The sequence below is a fragment of the Corylus avellana genome, chromosome 1, assembly GCF_965113065.1.
Source record: "Corylus avellana chromosome 1, dhCorAvel1.hap1.2, whole genome shotgun sequence".
NCBI classification, from domain to species: Eukaryota; Viridiplantae; Streptophyta; class Magnoliopsida; order Fagales; family Betulaceae; genus Corylus; species Corylus avellana.
Genome location: NC_142490.1, coordinates 47,295,561 through 47,312,772, shown reverse-complemented (window position 1 = coordinate 47,312,772; position 17,212 = coordinate 47,295,561). Strand labels below are relative to the sequence as shown.

General features: G+C 38.3%; 3 protein-coding genes across 4 annotated transcripts; all 3 read left to right on the top strand.

The window, feature by feature from the left end:
- Positions 1-1,867: 1,867 nt before the first annotated feature.
- Positions 1,868-3,301, top strand: LOC148589974 (F-box protein CPR1-like). Its single transcript, XM_088515959.1, has 3 exons — positions 1,868-2,992; positions 3,086-3,207; positions 3,261-3,301. The coding sequence occupies exons 1-3, from the start codon at positions 1,887-1,889 to the stop codon at positions 3,299-3,301; spliced, it is 1,269 nt and encodes a 422-aa protein (XP_088372085.1). The 5' UTR covers positions 1,868-1,886.
- Positions 3,302-6,034: 2,733 nt separating this feature from the next.
- LOC132172965 (F-box protein CPR1) lies at positions 6,035-9,119 on the top strand. 2 transcript variants are annotated; one of them, XM_059584533.2, is made up of 3 exons: positions 6,035-7,338; positions 7,610-7,687; positions 8,841-9,119. In XM_059584533.2, exons 1-2 carry the CDS (start codon positions 6,152-6,154, stop codon positions 7,647-7,649), a joined length of 1,227 nt encoding a protein of 408 aa, XP_059440516.1. In that variant the 5' UTR covers positions 6,035-6,151; the 3' UTR covers positions 7,650-7,687; positions 8,841-9,119. The 2 variants fall into 2 exon arrangements, with proteins under 2 accessions (XP_059440516.1, XP_059440517.1); XM_059584534.2 differs by having other exon boundaries at positions 6,078-7,338; positions 8,627-9,119.
- Positions 9,120-12,036: 2,917 nt separating this feature from the next.
- On the top strand, positions 12,037-13,140 carry LOC148589973 (F-box protein CPR1-like). Its single transcript, XM_088512296.1, has one exon. It carries the CDS (start codon positions 12,037-12,039, stop codon positions 13,138-13,140), a length of 1,104 nt encoding a protein of 367 aa, XP_088368422.1.
- Positions 13,141-17,212: the final 4,072 nt, after the last annotated feature.

Sequence of the window (17,212 nt, the reverse complement as noted above, 5' to 3'; positions counted from 1 at the left end):
TTTTTTAATTGAACGTGCTTCTCACATGCTTTATAATAGTTTAATGTATAATGTGGCTTTTAGAGGCTAGAAATTAGTGTCATTTGGGGTGAGCAATTATATACAAGACAAACATTTTATGGGTTGTAAGAGTTCCTGCAACTCAAAGTGATAGCTTGAAGAGTAACTCTTGGAGAGGAATCAAGGACATACCCTATTATATTCGTTATCTGTTTCAGCTTGGTTACCTTCTTTTTTATAGAAGAGGGTATGCTGCGCTTGCTGGTGGTGCTTTGCATTGGGTGGTGCCTGGAGGGTTTGAATGGTACTGTATGATTGTTGCTTTTGATCTTGTAGCTGAGGAGTTTCGAATTGCACCACAGCCTGATCATGTCGATGGTGGTTTTGTAATGGATCTGGGGGTCTTGGAAGGGCGCCTATGCATGATTTGCAATTACGGTAATGATTTTGTTGATGTATGGCTGATGAAGGAATATGGATTAAAGGAATCTTGGACTAAATTGTTTAAGATTTCACAGTCAAGTTTGAACAGGGATTTTTTTTGGGGGAAAACAAAAAATGGGGATTTTTCGGTTCGTAGCGCTTATTTTTTGGAGAAGGAGAGGAATGGTTTAAAGAATGGGGAAGGGTCTAGTGCTCCTGTCTGTAATGAAATATGGAAGAAAATATGGGCTTTGCTAGTACCGAATCCAACAAAGGTTTTTTGTGGAGAGCTTGTAACAATATCCTACCCACTAAAGATAACCTGCGGAAAATGGGTGTTGTGTCTGATGATATTTGTATGTTTTATTGTTCAGAGAAGGAATCGATAGTTCATGTCCTATGGGAATGCCCAGTAGCTCAGGATGTCTGGGGGGTTAGTGGACGGTCATTACAGAAAAGTTCATTTACAAGTCTTACCTTTCGGGATCTTCTTTTATTTTTGGTATCACGATGCAGTACAGAGGAGATGGCACTGGTTGGGGTTATTGCAAAAGGAATTTGGCACAGACGAAATACAGTAGTTCATGGGGGTGTTTTTTTGCATCCCAATGTCGTTGTTAGAGAAGCAGTGGTTTATTTACAACAGTATAATGATTCTTTGGAGAGAAGGGAGGAAATTGTGCATAGTGTTCCAGTTCATAGATCTGTTCGTTGGAAGAACCCACCTGCTGGTTTTTTCAAAGCTAACTGGGATGTAGCTCTACGAAAGGAGTATAACTAGATGGGATTTGGGGTTGTTGTAAGAGATCATGAAGGTTTGGTTTGTGCAGCTCTTAGTAAGGCAATGGATGGATGCCCAGACCCTACAACGGCGGAAGCTATGGGTGTTTTATGTGTGATGGAATTTTGTCGTGATTTGGGGTTACAAGACTTGATTTTGGAAGGGGATTCGAAGGTGGTAGTTATGGCTTTGAAGAATACTGGTCCTAATTGGTGTAGCTACGGGCAGGTGATCAGTAATATCGTTGAAGTGGCCATGGTTTTCAATGGCCACTTCAACGATATTTTGTTATGCAGCTCATAAAATGGGTCAAAGGGCAGTCCAAGGAAACATAGAAGAAATATGGATAGAGAAAGTCCCTTATTTTATTCAAGATGAAGTTACATTAGAGCTTTTGACTCTATCTGTTTAGAGTGTTTTTTTACGCTCTATATTATTTTGTTATGAATGAATGAATGCAGACGTTATTATCAAAAAAAAAAAAAAAAAAAAAGAGAGACACGTGTCTCTTAACAGATCCATTTGCTGTGATGGAAAAGAGGTTAGAAGAATCAGGAAAGAACATTTCTCTTTCTATATGATCCATTTGCTGGCGGTTCGGAGTTGAAATTCGTGCTGGGTAGTGGGTATTCTACGCGTTCCAAGTTATTCATCTCCTCCGCCACCTCAATAAACTCCGTAAATGTCGATTCTCCCGCCCGATTTGATCACCGAAATACTTCTGCGATTACCCGTGAAGAGCCTGGTACGTTTCCAATGCGTTTCGAAGCCATGGCAGGCACAAATCAATGGCCGAGTTTTCATCAACATTCATCTCGACTTCTCCATTGCGGCCAACAGAGAACGCCATCTCATAGTCATGGAATACGAGGGAGAAATGCCGCCGAATTTCTCAGGAGTGCGCTTCAATGATGACGATCGATTCGAAGAAGCGCTCGTGAACATTCACCAGCCACTTCTCAATGCAGGACATAACAGCCAAATCCTGAACTACTGCAACGGACTGGTTTGCATCCACAACTATGGGAGAGGGATTGTTATTTGGAACCCATTAATCCGGCGGTACAAGACGTTGCCGTTTGAGCCGGTAGGATTCACCGATTGTACGTCTAGGTCGCCCAATGTGGCCTTTGGACACGACCCAGTAAACGACGACTACAAGGTGATGAGGGTTGTAGAGTTCTATAGAAAGATTGATGCTAAAAGTGCCATTGAAGTCAAGGTATATAGTTTGAGAGCGCATTCTTGGAAGAAGGTTGAAGAGGAATGGCCTAAAGAGTACAGGCCAGCCAGTCCTTATTCGAGTTCGATGTCCTTAAACGGTGCTTTCCATTGGTTAGTTGATCCTATTAGTGGGCCCCGGTACCGGGAGGCCCTTCTGGCTTTCGATCTAGCCACCGAAAAGTTCAGAAAGTATACAATTCCGGTTCAACCGAACGACGATTCAACGCTTGGTTTGGAGGTCTTGAAAGGATGTATATGTGTTTGCCTAAATGTCGGTGTGACACTCAACGATGTTTGGGTTATGAAGGAGTACGGGGTAGTCGGCTCTTGGACTCATCTTTACACCATTGTGCAAGGCGCAGTCCCTTGGGGTTTTGAGTACTGTAAACCTTTGGTGTACTCGAAAGACGGCAAGAAGGTTCTGATGCAGCAAGATTTTGAATATCTCTTTTGGTATGACATAGAGGAGAAAAGGGGCACGAGTGTTGAGTTGGATGGTATGCCTAATTCGTTTGAGACGGCCATATGTGTGGGAAGCCTTGTTCTTCTCGACGGTGATACCGTGTAAAATTTTAACTGATTTGAGTGTAATTTTTGGTTTAATTAATTCTTTAGCTTAATATTAAGGACTTGGTTTTTAACTCATGTTTGTGCTAGGTATGATAATCCAGCGGATGACCTTAATCTGTTGATGGATGCGATGGAGGAGGAGGTGACAAATGAGGAACAAGCTAGTTTGATATTCGATTGCAAGGAAAACTGCTTTGGAGCCCATTTTGGTACAACTCATTTTCTTGGGAATTTTATATCATGTAGAATTTCTTTGCTTCAGCAATATTCCGAGTTATGTCCATCTCTGCTGGAATTCTCTAGACTTACTAAACTATTTTAAGTTTTGTGTTGGTTAAATGTTGTATGGTGGCAAAGATTTTCTTTATCCAAATACAACTATCCATTTTCTGTATGCATTAGCTTGCACCTTAAATATTTTTCAGAGCTTTGATTCATAAAGTGCAAGTAGGCATTGTATTTGAATATTGTGTCAATGTGTCTTCTTCGTGCCATTGGCTGGGATGTATATTTCTTTCGAAAATATAGGAATGCAGAACTTGCTTCTTTTGGTCTAAAATAAGGTTGCAATGCTCAATTTAAGTGTATTTAGGGCAGGGTTTGGTGAATCAAATTATTATCTTCTTCTTTCAAGAAATGTGCCATCTCGAATTAAGGGCACCTTCTTCTTCACACTTACATTTCAGAATGAGGTTCAGAGGGCATTTAGGTCCTTGGGGAGGTTGCCCCTCTCTGGAGCCAATATTTCTTAGACTCGCTTAATCAACCACCCTTCCCTTCCCTTCTTTTCAAAAAGCAAAAAAAAAAAAAGGTGCCCCATCTGTTTCTTTTAACTTTACTGTCACATAAGCAACCTATCTTTGCCCCTTTATTCTTCGCAGGTTGAAAAGTGAAGGGATAGAGCTATGCTTGATCAACTGAGAATGCTTGAAGATGGGAGGAAACAATAATCCCAACGATGTGTACCAAATGCCTTTACTAGAATGAGTATACTTTTTCAGGTTTTTTCCTGATTAATGCCATATATTGTCCACTTGTGTAAGGTGTTGTGTACTTGTAGTTACTGTGGTTTTGAAGCATGTATATACGAAATATGTTTGTATTCCTCTCTAAATCCACAAGGTTGTTTGACATCTTTCGATTTTGATGCTGGAATTTACTTTTTCTTTAACTGAAATTTGATGTTATAACCGACTTTGAACTATATGCTGTGAATTTTCAAATTGTTCGCCTGTGAGAAAATGGCATGAAGAATGAGAGTTCGGATGCCATTTAGGTTGGTTTTGAGGTGCAGGCCTAGTTATAAATGATTGCAGATTAAGAATGGGTGGGTGATGTTCGATTATAAAGCAAATTACATTGTTGTTGAATTTTAATTGTTTACCTCAGTGGATGGTTGCTATCAATAGTTTTGGCTTTGCTAAATTTGCTATCGATATTGAGTGGTTCATAATAGGATGAATTGCATGGTATCCTTGTACAATAGTTGCAGAGGACTCAAAGCTCTGTCTGTAGTTGAGGGTGGAACTAGAAGAGAATCAATAAGCAGAAGAGTCCTAACCCTTGGTTATTTTGTACCACCAAATTTGATTAGGAAAAAAAAAACAAAACAAAACAAAAGGTACCACCAAGTCTGGACTTGTATGGGCATTAAAACAGGACCATGCTTGATCCGCAGTGGGGTCATGAAGAAAGAGAGCTGCCCACCGAACCAAAAACCAAAAGGGAGGTAGAATTTCATGTTAACTTTAGTTTGGGCCTTTTTAATCTCTTTCCTTTTTTCTCAACATGGGTTCCCTTATTTTTTCGTACTTGCGATTTGTGTTGCTATCAAATAGTCACACTGGTTTACAAAAAGTACTATTTTGAACATCTTATACATGTAATTGGTTTTTCGGCCCATGTTTAGTCTAAAAACTTAACAGCATATAATGTCAAGGTAGAGCATGACAAGGGTCTCCCATGGGCCATGCTACATTATTCTACTACGTGATCAACATTATTTAAAAATTAAAAAACAAAAAAGCTAAACATTGTAAGGGAGGTATGGGAAATCCCACCTTCAATGGGTGGCAAAGACCCATCCCGAGCCGGAGGGTGAGGATCTCCTTCACAATGGGTCATAAGGAGAGATCTTACCCGTGGTGAGTTGCGAGGGTGAAGATTTTACTTTCGGGTTTGGTCCATCCGGCCACCCATTGGGAGGTGAGTCCACCCACATGCTGTGGCCACCTAAAACTTAGGAGGGGTAACCATATAGCCACTCGACAAATTTAAAGGGGTTGAACAACTATTTTAAGTTTTAAATATTTTTAAGTTTTTCGAAATAAATAAATTTATATTATATAATACGTTTTCTCAATTATAAATTCTAATATATGATACAATTTTCACCTATACGTTATAATATATATATTTTTTTATAAAAAAAAAAAAAAACACATTAATAAACAAATCATATTACCATACTCAACTAAACTCTATTAAATAATATTAAAATATATCATCCCAATCTTTATTATGTTTCCAAACAAATCTTTTCAAATATGACAGGTGTCTTCTGACGAAACAAATTAAAAGCATTACGTGTTATTTGAGGAATGATAGGGACCCAATTTTTTTGCCCAACAAAAGTCTAACTTTTGCCTTATTTATTTTTTAAAAATAAAATAAAATAAAAAATGAAAAAAATGTTTGAAGCAACCCTATATATTTTTTGTCTTTCTTTTATTTGGTATTTTTAAAAAAATGAAAATTGGTATTTTTTTCATAATAATGTCATTTTTTTCAAGAAAATGTCATTATTATGAAGAAAAATACTATTTTTCATTTTTAAAAAAATACTAAATAAAAGAAAGGCCAAAAATAGATAGGGTTGCTTCAGACATTTTTTCCATTTTTCATTTTGTTCTTTTTAGAAAAAAAATAAAGGGTAAAAGTTGGATTTTTGTTGGGCAAAAAAGTTGGGCCTTTAGCATTTCTCTATTTCAATAATGTAAGCGGATCCTTCATTTTCAATAGGACCACCATGATTTCGTGCGCCGAACCTTTAATCATTACTTTATTTCTCTAGAAAGCACCAGAAACTGCTTCTTCATTCATATCTCCCGATCCAAAACCCAGCCAGACAGCCAACCTTATACCCCGTCTGATATGCCAAACCTCAAGCTAGACCTTAACTTCCCGCCCGATGTAATCACCGACATCCTATGCCAACTTCCGGTGAAGACGCTTCTACGGTTCAGATGCGCATCCAAGCGTTGGTGCTCCCAAATAGACGATCCAGATTTCATTAAGATTCACCTTAGCCACTCCCTTGCCACCAAGTCCAAACTCAGCCTCGTTCTCAAAAAATGGTACCTCTACTCCGTTGAGCTCGATTCGCTTCGCACCGCCACGGAACTCAATCCCCCATTGAATGTGATCTGGGGTATAACTGACGTTTTTGGCTCTTGCAATGGCTTGTTGGCTGTGTGTAACGCTGAAGAAGAAATGGCTTTATGGAACCCATCAACGAGAAAACACCAGATATTGCCTGTTATGCCGGTTGAGGCTCCTAAAGGTTATATAAATGTTAAACCTCGTCGTTTTACTTTTTATGGATTTGGGCACGACCCCATTAGCGATGACTACAAGGTGGTGAGGATGGTGCAGTTTGTTGGTGATAATGGGTTTTTCTCTGCTGATGTTAAAGTTTATAGCTTGAAGAGTAACTCTTGGAGAGGAATCAAGGACATACCCTATTATATTCGTTATCTGTTTCAGCTTGGTTACCTTCTTTTTTATAGACGAGGGTATGCTGCGCTTGCTGGTGGTGCTTTGCATTGGGTGGTGCCTGGAGGGTTTGGATGGTACTGTATGATTGTTGCTTTTGATCTTGTAGCTGAGGAGTTTCGAATTGTACCACAGCCTGATCATGTCGATGGTGGTTTTGTAATGGATCTGGGGGTCTTGGAAGAGCGCCTATGCATGATTTGCAATTACGGTAATGATTTTGTTGATGTATGGCTGATGAAGGAATATGGATTAAAGGAATCTTGGACTAAATTGTTTAAGGTTTCACAGTCAAGTTTGAACAGGGATTTTGGACAGGTGATGCCTTTAGCTTATTCTAAGAGTGGTGACAAGGACAAGGTTCTTTTGGAATTGGACAAGGAAAAGCTCCTTTGGTATGATTTGAGGAGGAGGAGAGCCAAGACTGTGAGGATTGAGGGGGCTCCCAATTCATTCAATGCGGATGTTTATGTGGAAAGCCTTGTTCCCTTAGGTGGTGGTGGAATGGATGGGAAGACACAGCAACCGGCGCCAGAGGAAAAGAAGGAAAGCAATAGAAAGAAGATGTGAGATAACATAAACTTAATTGAGTTATTTATTTATTTTTGTTCAAGCTTATTTCTATACCTGGTTACCAATTTTATGTGAGCAGTTGATCTCTTTAGTTTAATTTTCTGGTTCTCTCAAGAGCTCAAGTTTGTTTAGATAAACTGATGTATATGACCAATCTGGTTTGTTTCACTCTTTTGAATTGCTCAACATGATTGCTATATAGCATCTACTTATTTTTGTTTTAGTTTAACTTAATACTTTGATGGATTGATCATTGTTTTACAGGGATGATTTTCTGTCAAAAGGCTTTAAACTGACTCTATAAGCAAACAGGAGGAGAAAATGGGCACAAAGTGAAAAGTGGTAACGCAACAAACTTTTCCATATATAATATTTCAATTAAGGATTACTAGAATTAGTTTATCTTACCTCATTAATGGTTTAAGCTGACAATTTGTTTTAAAAGAGGCAGAAATAAGTTGTTTGACATAACAAGTACACTGTTTTCTAGAGGACTGACAATTTCTTTGTCATTTTCCTTGATTCATACTAGTTGTTCTTTCATTTTTTTTAACCCTCGAAATTGATAAAGGAAGTCACAGGTTGCAATTAAAAATATGAGTGTGTCCCAGGGAAAAAGTTTGTTGTAGAATCTCTTGTGTCTTGTTTATAATTAGCTCTAGTAATATTTCGTTCTATCTTTGATTATTTCAATTTGCACTAGTGACAATATGTTAGTGTTGGCTTGAAATTGTCATAAGGAGACAATCATTGTGAATGTGATGTCATCGTTGCGTTTAAATTTCTGTGCTGTTGAATAGTTACAATCATGTGCATTATGGGACTAACAGAAGAAGGATATCTTTGCCTAGCATGGTTATGGATCTTCAATGAACTCTTAACCTTGCCCGAACCAGAAGTTCTACTAATGTATATATATTCGGCAAAAGCAAATCATATCTCTGCTTTCCTAGTAGCATATTTGAATATTAGCCAATTTTTCTAAACAATATATAGGGAATAAAAATGGGGAGAGAATGTCTGTTTACATAGTTATTGTCCCAAATATTTTGAGCAGCTGAGAAGCAACACCAACTTATATGTTAAATTATCGTGGATTTAACTATTTAAAAGTATATAATTAAGCCTATCCTAGTAGAAAAGGGTTGTTCTTAAAGTAAAAGAATGGTTCTTTCCTTATATATTTTGAGTTTTGATTAAATTCTTAAAGCATGTGAATGTGGGGTGTTTGTTTACGTGGCCGGCCGTATTACCATATTTGAATATGATCTTTCATACAAGACGAAAGGGTTGTCATCTTGGAACCTGAATGTCTTTTGAGGATCACCAATTTATGCCTTTGTGTTGCTAATTAAGGCTCCTGTCTTGCTTAAAGGATGAACTTTTTGATTTGGTTGGTGACAATGGATTTATGCTTTTCAAGTTATTTCTTATCGTTGAATTCATTTGTCTGCTTTGATTATGTTTAATGTGTGCATCAAACACGATATGTTAGAAAACAGGCCTCTCACACGTCCTTTTACGTAAATGGCACCGGAAGAAGCATCCACATCAAGAAGGGAGCATTTCTTGAAGAAGCATAGTATGAAAATGGCACTTGGGATGTGAACTTTCACCAAACCAGAATCTTTGCCTATGTGTCTTGAGTTGCTAAGAGCACTCGCAATGGATTATGCAATGAAGCTTAATCAAAGTGTTCATTCGATTCTCTATACAAAATGCATTTTGCATTTGAACTACTTTGTATCATTAATGCGTTTTTTTTTTTTTTTCCTCCCACTCACATCTCTCTTTCTTTATTATTTTATGCATTAATGTATTAGTATTTAAAAATACAGAAACAATAAGAAAATAATATGGAGAAAGAATAGACAATCAGATATATGAGAATGCAATTGAAAAGCCATTAGTTAAAGTAATAGACTTAGTTCATATGTTACTGTTAGTAATGTACTACTATAATAAACTTAGACTTTGTTTGGTTCGCGGAATAGATCTTTGGAATGGAAATGATTATTCCTGTAGACTAACAATTTTTTTTTATGGGAAATTATATATAAACTCCTTGGGTCATCACGCTTTTTTAAAAAACTCCATGAGTTTTTTTCTTTCGGAAATTTAGTCTCTAGGTAACTCGAAACTACTAGAAACTCCTTACCGTCAATTTTTGTTAACTGTCGTTAATCCACTAAAAACTCCACATTTTATCTGATTAAAATATTCATTTTTTATTAATTTAATTTAAAAAATTAAATCTTAAAAAAAAATTAAAAAAAAAAATTGAAGGGTGGTTAGGGGTGGCACCAACCCCTATGGGGTGGCTTGTGGCCACCCCCAGGTGGTTTGGGGTGGCCTACCCATCAAGCCACCCCTTTCCACCCCTGGGGTGGCTTGCGGCCACCCCCAGGTGGTTTGGGGTGGCCTGCGAGGGTGGCTTGGGGTGGCTTGCGGCCACCCCAAGGGTGAAGGGGTGGCCTGCGAGCCACCCCAAACCCCCAATGGGGTGGCCGCGAGCCACCCCAAACCACCCATGGGGTGGCTCGAGCCACTCCATGGGTGGGCAAACCACTTCTGGCCACCCTTTAATTTATTTATTTTTTAATTTAATTTTTTAAATTAAATTAATAAAAAATGAATATTTTAATCAGATAAATGGGGAGTTTTGAGTGGACTAACTGCAGTTAACAAAAATTGACGGTATGGAGTTTTTTAGTAGTTTCGAGTGACCCAAGGACTAAATTTCAAAAAAAAATGCTCAAGGAGTTTTTTAAAAAAGTACGTTGACCTAAGGAGTTTATATATAATTTCCTCTCTTTTTTTATTTTTTATTTTTTTTAGTAGGGGCTTATTCCTAGGAATAGAAAGAGGAATAAATATTTTTTTTTTTTCAAAAAAAAAAAAAAAAAGAAGAGGAATATCTATTTCTTAAAGAATAGACACAATTTTTTCAAAAAAAAAAAAAAAATCTATTTTTATTATTTTTCAACCCTCAACCCTAAAAACAAATTAATAAATAAATAACTGTTAAACTAAATGGTGGCCGGCCACCCACCATAGAACCTGGGGTGGCCTTTGCCACCTTTGATTCACGTCAGGGTTGGTCGTGACTGCCTCTATAGTCTCTCAGGGGTGGCCGCGGCCCCCCCCCAAGTGTCGTCGGGGGTCGTGCGGCCACCCCGGGTTCTTATGTGGTTGGACGGCCTCTTAGAAAAATCAAAAAAAAATTTATTGTTATTTATTTTATTTTTTAAATTTGAGTTTTAAAAAATGGGATTTTTTTTGGGTAATTTTGGTCAAATTATAATTAAGGTATATTTATTGTTACCAAACAAAGGAATAGAAATAGTTACTCCATTCCACCCCATTTTATAAGTAATGTTACAAGTCATTTTTTTCTAATTCTCGAAAAATATTGTGGCTCTTAAAATCACTATTAGACTTGTGATTGATCATTATTTCATTATTGGATTTTGATCAAATAGTAATTTTAAAAGTTATCTCATTTCTAAAGGGACATAAAAATGATATAAGAGAGACTTCTAGAATGATATTAGAGCATTGTATGTTTTGTTGACTCAAATTTCACAACCACTGGGATTAGTGCTCGGGCCAAAGGCTGTTTTAGACCTTTGGCAGTGTTTTAAGAGTAGACATCAAAATGTTGAAATTATGTTACCTTCTATACTTGTAAAAGGACCATACCTCTTCATTCTTGGCAAAAGGCCCAACGATTAAAGCAATACACCCATTCGGAGCATTGACATTTGTTAGATAACACTTTTTTTTAACAAAAGAAAAAAATAAGTAAATAAATAACAAACAACTCAACATATAAAACTCTCAAAATTATTTTTATTTTATGTCATATTAAAACATTTTTTTAAAAAAAAAAATAATAAAGAATACTCTCTAAAAAAATATTAATTAACAAAGAAAATGTTTTCTTTTATTTATTTACAATTGGGTCTGTTATACATTGAATAGTAACCATTAGAATGGAAAGACAAATATTCATCTCAATTCTCTAAATTTATGTTTACAATGCATTTCGTAGGCTCTAATCAACGACCTTGTTTTCATCAACATGCATCTCGAGCTCTCCGTCGCAGCCAACCGAGAATGCACACTCATTGTTCAAGAATGTGGCGCCGATCGCAAGCATCCTCTGTCGGATTGCTTCTCAATGCACTTTAAAAGACGAGTAATGCTAGGTACCATCTTTTTATCCTTCTAAAATTCTCCCAAAGCTGATGTGGCTTTCAAAATCACTATTAAATCAAAATTCAAGTATGATTCATCTAAAATTTAATGCTGATTTTAAAAGTTACATCAGCTTTACGAGAATTTTAAGAGGATAGAAAGATGGTACCTAACATTACTATTAAAAAAAACATCCAGGACGACTAGTTTGCATCAAGAAGCTCGTGAATATTAAACAAGACTTGAGCTGAATTTAGAGTTAGAATTCAAGAAATAAAAGCCCAACAGAAAATGGGCATGCAAAACCGTTACACCGAAAGGACGTGGCAAAAAGAGGTTAGAAGAATCAAGAAAGAACATTTCTGTTTCTATTTGCTGGCCGTTCACCGTTGGGAATTGAAATTCCCGCTGGGTAGTGGGTATTCAGTATTCTACGCGTTCCAAGTTACTCATCTCCTCCGCCACCACAAGGTCCACAATAAACTCCGTAAATGTCGATTCACTCGCCGGATTTAGTCACCGAAATACTTCTGCGATTACCCGTGAAGAGCCTGGTACGTTTCCAATGCGTTTCGAAGGCATGGCACGCACAAATCAATGGCCGAGTTTTCATCAACATTCATCTCGGCTTCTCCATTGCGGCCAACAGAGAACGCCATCTCATAGTCATTGACATCGAAGGACCGCCGCGGAATTTCTTAGGAGTGCGCTTCAACGACGACGACCGATTCGATGGAGCGCTCGTGAACATTCACCAGCCACTTTTCCATACAGGACATAACACCCAAATCGTGAACTACTGCAATGGACTGGTTTGCATCTACAGCTATTGGACAGGGATTTTGATTTGGAACCCATTAATCCAGCGGTACAAGAAGTTGCCCTATGAGCCGGTAGGATTCACCGACTGTCTATCTGGGTTGCCCAATGTGGCCTTCGGACACGACCCAGTTAACGACGACTACAAGGTGGTGAGGGTTGTGAAGGTCTATAGAAAGATTGATGCTAAAAGTGCCATTGAAGTCAAGGTATATAGTCTGAGAGCGCATTCTTGGAGGACGGTTGAAGAGGAATGGCCTAAAGAGTTCAGTTCAGCCAGTTCTAATTCAAGGTCGATGTCCTTAAACGGTGCTTTCCATTGGTTAGTTGATATTTGTGGGTCCCTGCACCAGAAGACCCTTCTGGCTTTCGCTCTAGCTACCGAAAAGTTCAGAAAGTATACGATTCCGGTTCAATCGGACGATGGTTCGGCACTCATTTTGGAGGTCTTGAAAGGATGTATATGTGTTTGCGTGCATGTCTCTGCGACACGCAACGATGTTTGGGTGATGAAGGAGTACGAGGTAGTCAGCTCTTGGGCTCGTCTTTACACCATTGAGCAAGGCGCAGTACCTTGGACTTTTGAGTACTGTAAGCCTTTGGCGTACTCGAAGGACGGCAAGAAGGTTCTGATCGAGCAGGATTATGAGTATCTCTTTTGGTATGACATAGAGGAGAAAAGTGGCACGAGGGTTGAGTTTGGTGGTATGCCTAATTTCTTTGAGATGGCCATTTGTGTGGGAAGCCTTGTTCTTCTCAATGGTGATAGCGTGTAAAATTTGTTGATGGAAGCGATGGAGGAGGAAGTGATAAATAGGATTTTACATCATGTAGAATTTCTTTGCTTCAGCAATAATATTACGAGTTATGTCTATCTCTGCTGGAATTTTCTAGACTCTTTTAAGTTCTGTGTTGGTTAAATGTTCTATGGAGGCGAAGATTTTCTTTCTCCAAATACAACTATCCATTTTCTGTATGCATTTGCTTGCACGTTAAATATTTTTCAGCCTGCATTAGCTTTGACTCTTAAAGTGCAAGTAGGCATTGTATTTGATTGTGTCTTCTTCGTGCCATTGGCTGGGATGTATATTTCTTTCGAAAATAGAAGGATGCAGAACTTGCTAGCACAGAAGCTGCAGGCAGATTCATGAGTGGATTCTGATTTCATTGATTGTTATGTTTTAGGATAGCAGAAAACACTTGGTAGCTCCATGGACCGGCTTGTTTAGAAATTTCTTATAAACCAACATCTAAAACTAACATATATCCTTTTCACGTGAGAATCACGTGTTTTTTTATTTTATTTTATTTTGTTTTAATAGCCTACTCACATGGTTTGAAAGCATGCGCTTCTTATATGCTTATACAACATGTGACTTTTAGAAACTAGCTTGGAGGAGTTTTCTACAAAATTTATAGGAAATTTCTCTCCGTCTTTTTTGGAATGAATATAAATATCATACAAACTAGCTTTTAAAATATACGTGTTTCTTAGTACGTGAAAAACACATTTTTTTTAATTGGACGTGCTTCTCACATGCTTTATAATAGCCTGATTATATGTCCGTGGCTCGAGTGGAAGCACAATGGCAGATAAGGCTTGGAGAGGGTGTTTGGTGGAGTAATAAAGTTGGAAATTGGGAAATTGTTTGGGCTTAAGAGAGTTGGGTTGGGAACGAGTGACAACCCGAGGCGGTGGGGGAACACAATTACGGCTGGGAGGGGAAGACACGGGTTCAACTTCTAAAGTAGGAGAAGGAGACAAGACATTTGTTGCACTATGTGGCTTAATGGAGGTGGAGACAGGTGGTAATAGTGGACTAGGACATTCACTTTCAGTAGGTAATGTGGGACCCTGACTCTCTGTGGGTGTGATAGACAAGGTGGGACTGTGACTTTCATTGGGTGTAGGTAAGGTGGGACCATGACTTTCTGTGGGTGTAGTGGGAGATGAGTTGGGAGTGTCTGCATGACTTTCAGTAGGGGAAACAATAGCAGGGTGACGTGTTGGACTAGGAGGTAACGTGTGATCCTGAGAACTCTAATTAGATGCAAGAGATAAAGGTAAATTAAAATGTAAGGAAGGATTGTTACGTGCTAGGGAAGGAAATGCAGACCCAGTGGATGGTTCTTCTGATTGGGGAGTGGCAGCAGATATATCCCCAGCTGGAAAGAGTGTTTCGTCAAAAACCACATGCCTAGAAAGATAAACACGGTTTGTATGGGGATCCAAACACCTATAACCTTTATGATTGTTGCTATAGCCCAAAAAAATACACTTCTTACTACGAAAAGCTAGCTTGTGAGAATTGTATGATCTAAGAAGTGGAAAGCATGCACACCCAAATGATCTAAGGATAGAATAATCTGGTTGATGTTGAAAAAGAGTAAAATAAGGAGACTGAAATTGAAGCACTGGAGTCGGCATTATATTTATTAGATAAACAGCCGTTAAAAATGCATCAACCCAGTAAGTGGTAGAAAGTTTGGATTAAGCTAAGAGAGCCAAGCCAGTATCTGTGATATGCCGGTGCTTTCGTTCAGCAATACCGTTTTGCTCAGATGTGTGAGGGCAAGATAATCGATGTAATATGCCATGTGTTTCAAGAAAATTTTTAAAATTGTTGGAGATATATTCACCTCCATTATCGGATTGTAGTTGTTTTATTTTGCAAGATAGCAAATTTTCAACTAGATTTTTGAATTTAATGAAACACAAGAAAACATCAGACTTATTTTGCAACGGAAACATCCAAGTGAACCGAGAATAATCATCAATAAATACTACGTAATACCTACAGCCACCCACTGACATAATAGGAGAAGACCACGCATCAGAGTGAATTAATTCAAGTGGGGTTGTGGAGACTCTAGTAGACGTAGGAAAAGGAAGTTTTCTACACTTTGCTACTTGACAAGATTCACAAATGTTAGAAGATCGGGTAGGACCTGAGACAGACAACAGAGAATTTTGAAGCAACTTCTTGATTATTAAATATGATGGATGGCCAAGGCGAGAATGCCACACACGAAGAGGAGCAGTAATGCCAATCATTGCAGTGAATGACCGAGCAGAACCACCTTGAAGGGAATTTTTATTGGCATGGAACTGCCTCAAGTAGATGGGATATAACCCTGCTTCACTAGGCCCTTGCAGAAGAATTTGATGAGTCTGCATGTCCTTTATAACAAAATAGGAAGAGGTGAGAATGAAATAACAATTGTTATCACAACAAAATTTTTGAATGGACAGTAAATTAGAGGAAGCATTTGGACAATGTAAAATATTGTGCATAAGCAAACGAGTTTTAGGAGTAATAATCAGGGAAGAACCAGTATTGGAAATAGACAATCCTCCTCCATTGCCCACTGTCACGCTCTCTTGGCCTTGATACGGTTGCTGCAGAGATAGATTGGCAAGTTCAGGAGTCACGTGATTGTTAGCACCACTATCCAGGTACCATGGCTGTTCTATGTCGGGCACAGAGTGTGTAGGGGCTGCCATGGAGGCCAATTGTGATGACAGACGCCTCCTTTGATAAGAGAAATTCATACGGTGATAGCAATCCAAGGCTTGGTGATTGGACTTTCCACAAATCTGACAAGGAGATTTGTTAGGAGCAGCAAATGTAGGAACATGTATAGAATTTTTACCATGAAGACCACGCTGAGGTGGAGGAGCAGAGAAACCCAGTGCAGCACGAACAAGGCTTGACTGGGCTGGCTGACGGGACTATAGGTGTTGTGGGCTCTTTGGTTTCTTGTAGTATTTTTGCTTTTGAGAAAAAAAAGGCAATCTGACCAGTCACGGGTTGCACCTTTTGAGTGTGAGCATCAAGTAAAAGCTCATGGTTCAGCAATTCCATCTGGAAGGCATCAAATGAAATGTCAGAATTTCTTGTGGCCAAGCTCAATGTTGTGACGAATGAGTGGTATGAAGGATTAAGACCACCCACAACATATGAAATTAAATCTTCATCGTCGACAGTCTTGCCAGCAACAGCTAATTGATTAGCTAAATTCTTTGCTGTAAGAAGGTAATCCGAGCAACTTTTAGAACCTTGTTGAAGGGTTTGAAGTTGACGTCTTAAATGAGAGATGTGAGATAGTGAGTGTGGAGCAAAACGATTTGCTAGATACTTCCACACTTGATGAGAGGTATTTTGCCCATACACTGAGGACAAAACTTTTTCAGTTAATGTGGCGTTTAACCAGGCCAAAATAAACTGATCTTTCTTCTGCCATAGAAGATACTCTGGATTTATATCAGAGGTACGTTTGCCTTCGGTATCAAGAATAAATTTAGAAGGACAATTTTATGAGCCATCAACAATACTCAGAAGATCATGGCTACGAAGTGCAGGAAGGAATTGAGTGATCCAACTAATATAATTAGGACCAGAAAGTTTGACATAAACTAGAGAAGCGATATTGGGAAAAACACAGGTAGAAGAAGCTGTGGAATTAGAGGTTGCCATGAGGATCAAAACAAATTGAGAGGTGTTAGCCAAATGGCTCTGATACCATGTAAAATCTTGTATTACAAAAGAAGAGTTCTTGAATAATTACAAAGAGGTGTATTCACCAATATATACAGCAGGTGTACATTAATTAAATGCAAAAGAAAGAATAACGAATACAGAAAATAAAATCATGTTTCCTTTGCTGTCTAACTTCCTTTTCTACTTGTTTTCCTTCTTTACATGCTGCCAGATATTTCTTTGACAAGTTTAGCCAAACTTTCCTTTTCTACAATTTATTTCCTTGGCTGTCATTGCCGATTCTTCATGATTATCATCATGATTCACGGCATCTACTCCACCATTTAGTGCCTTGGATGTCATTACC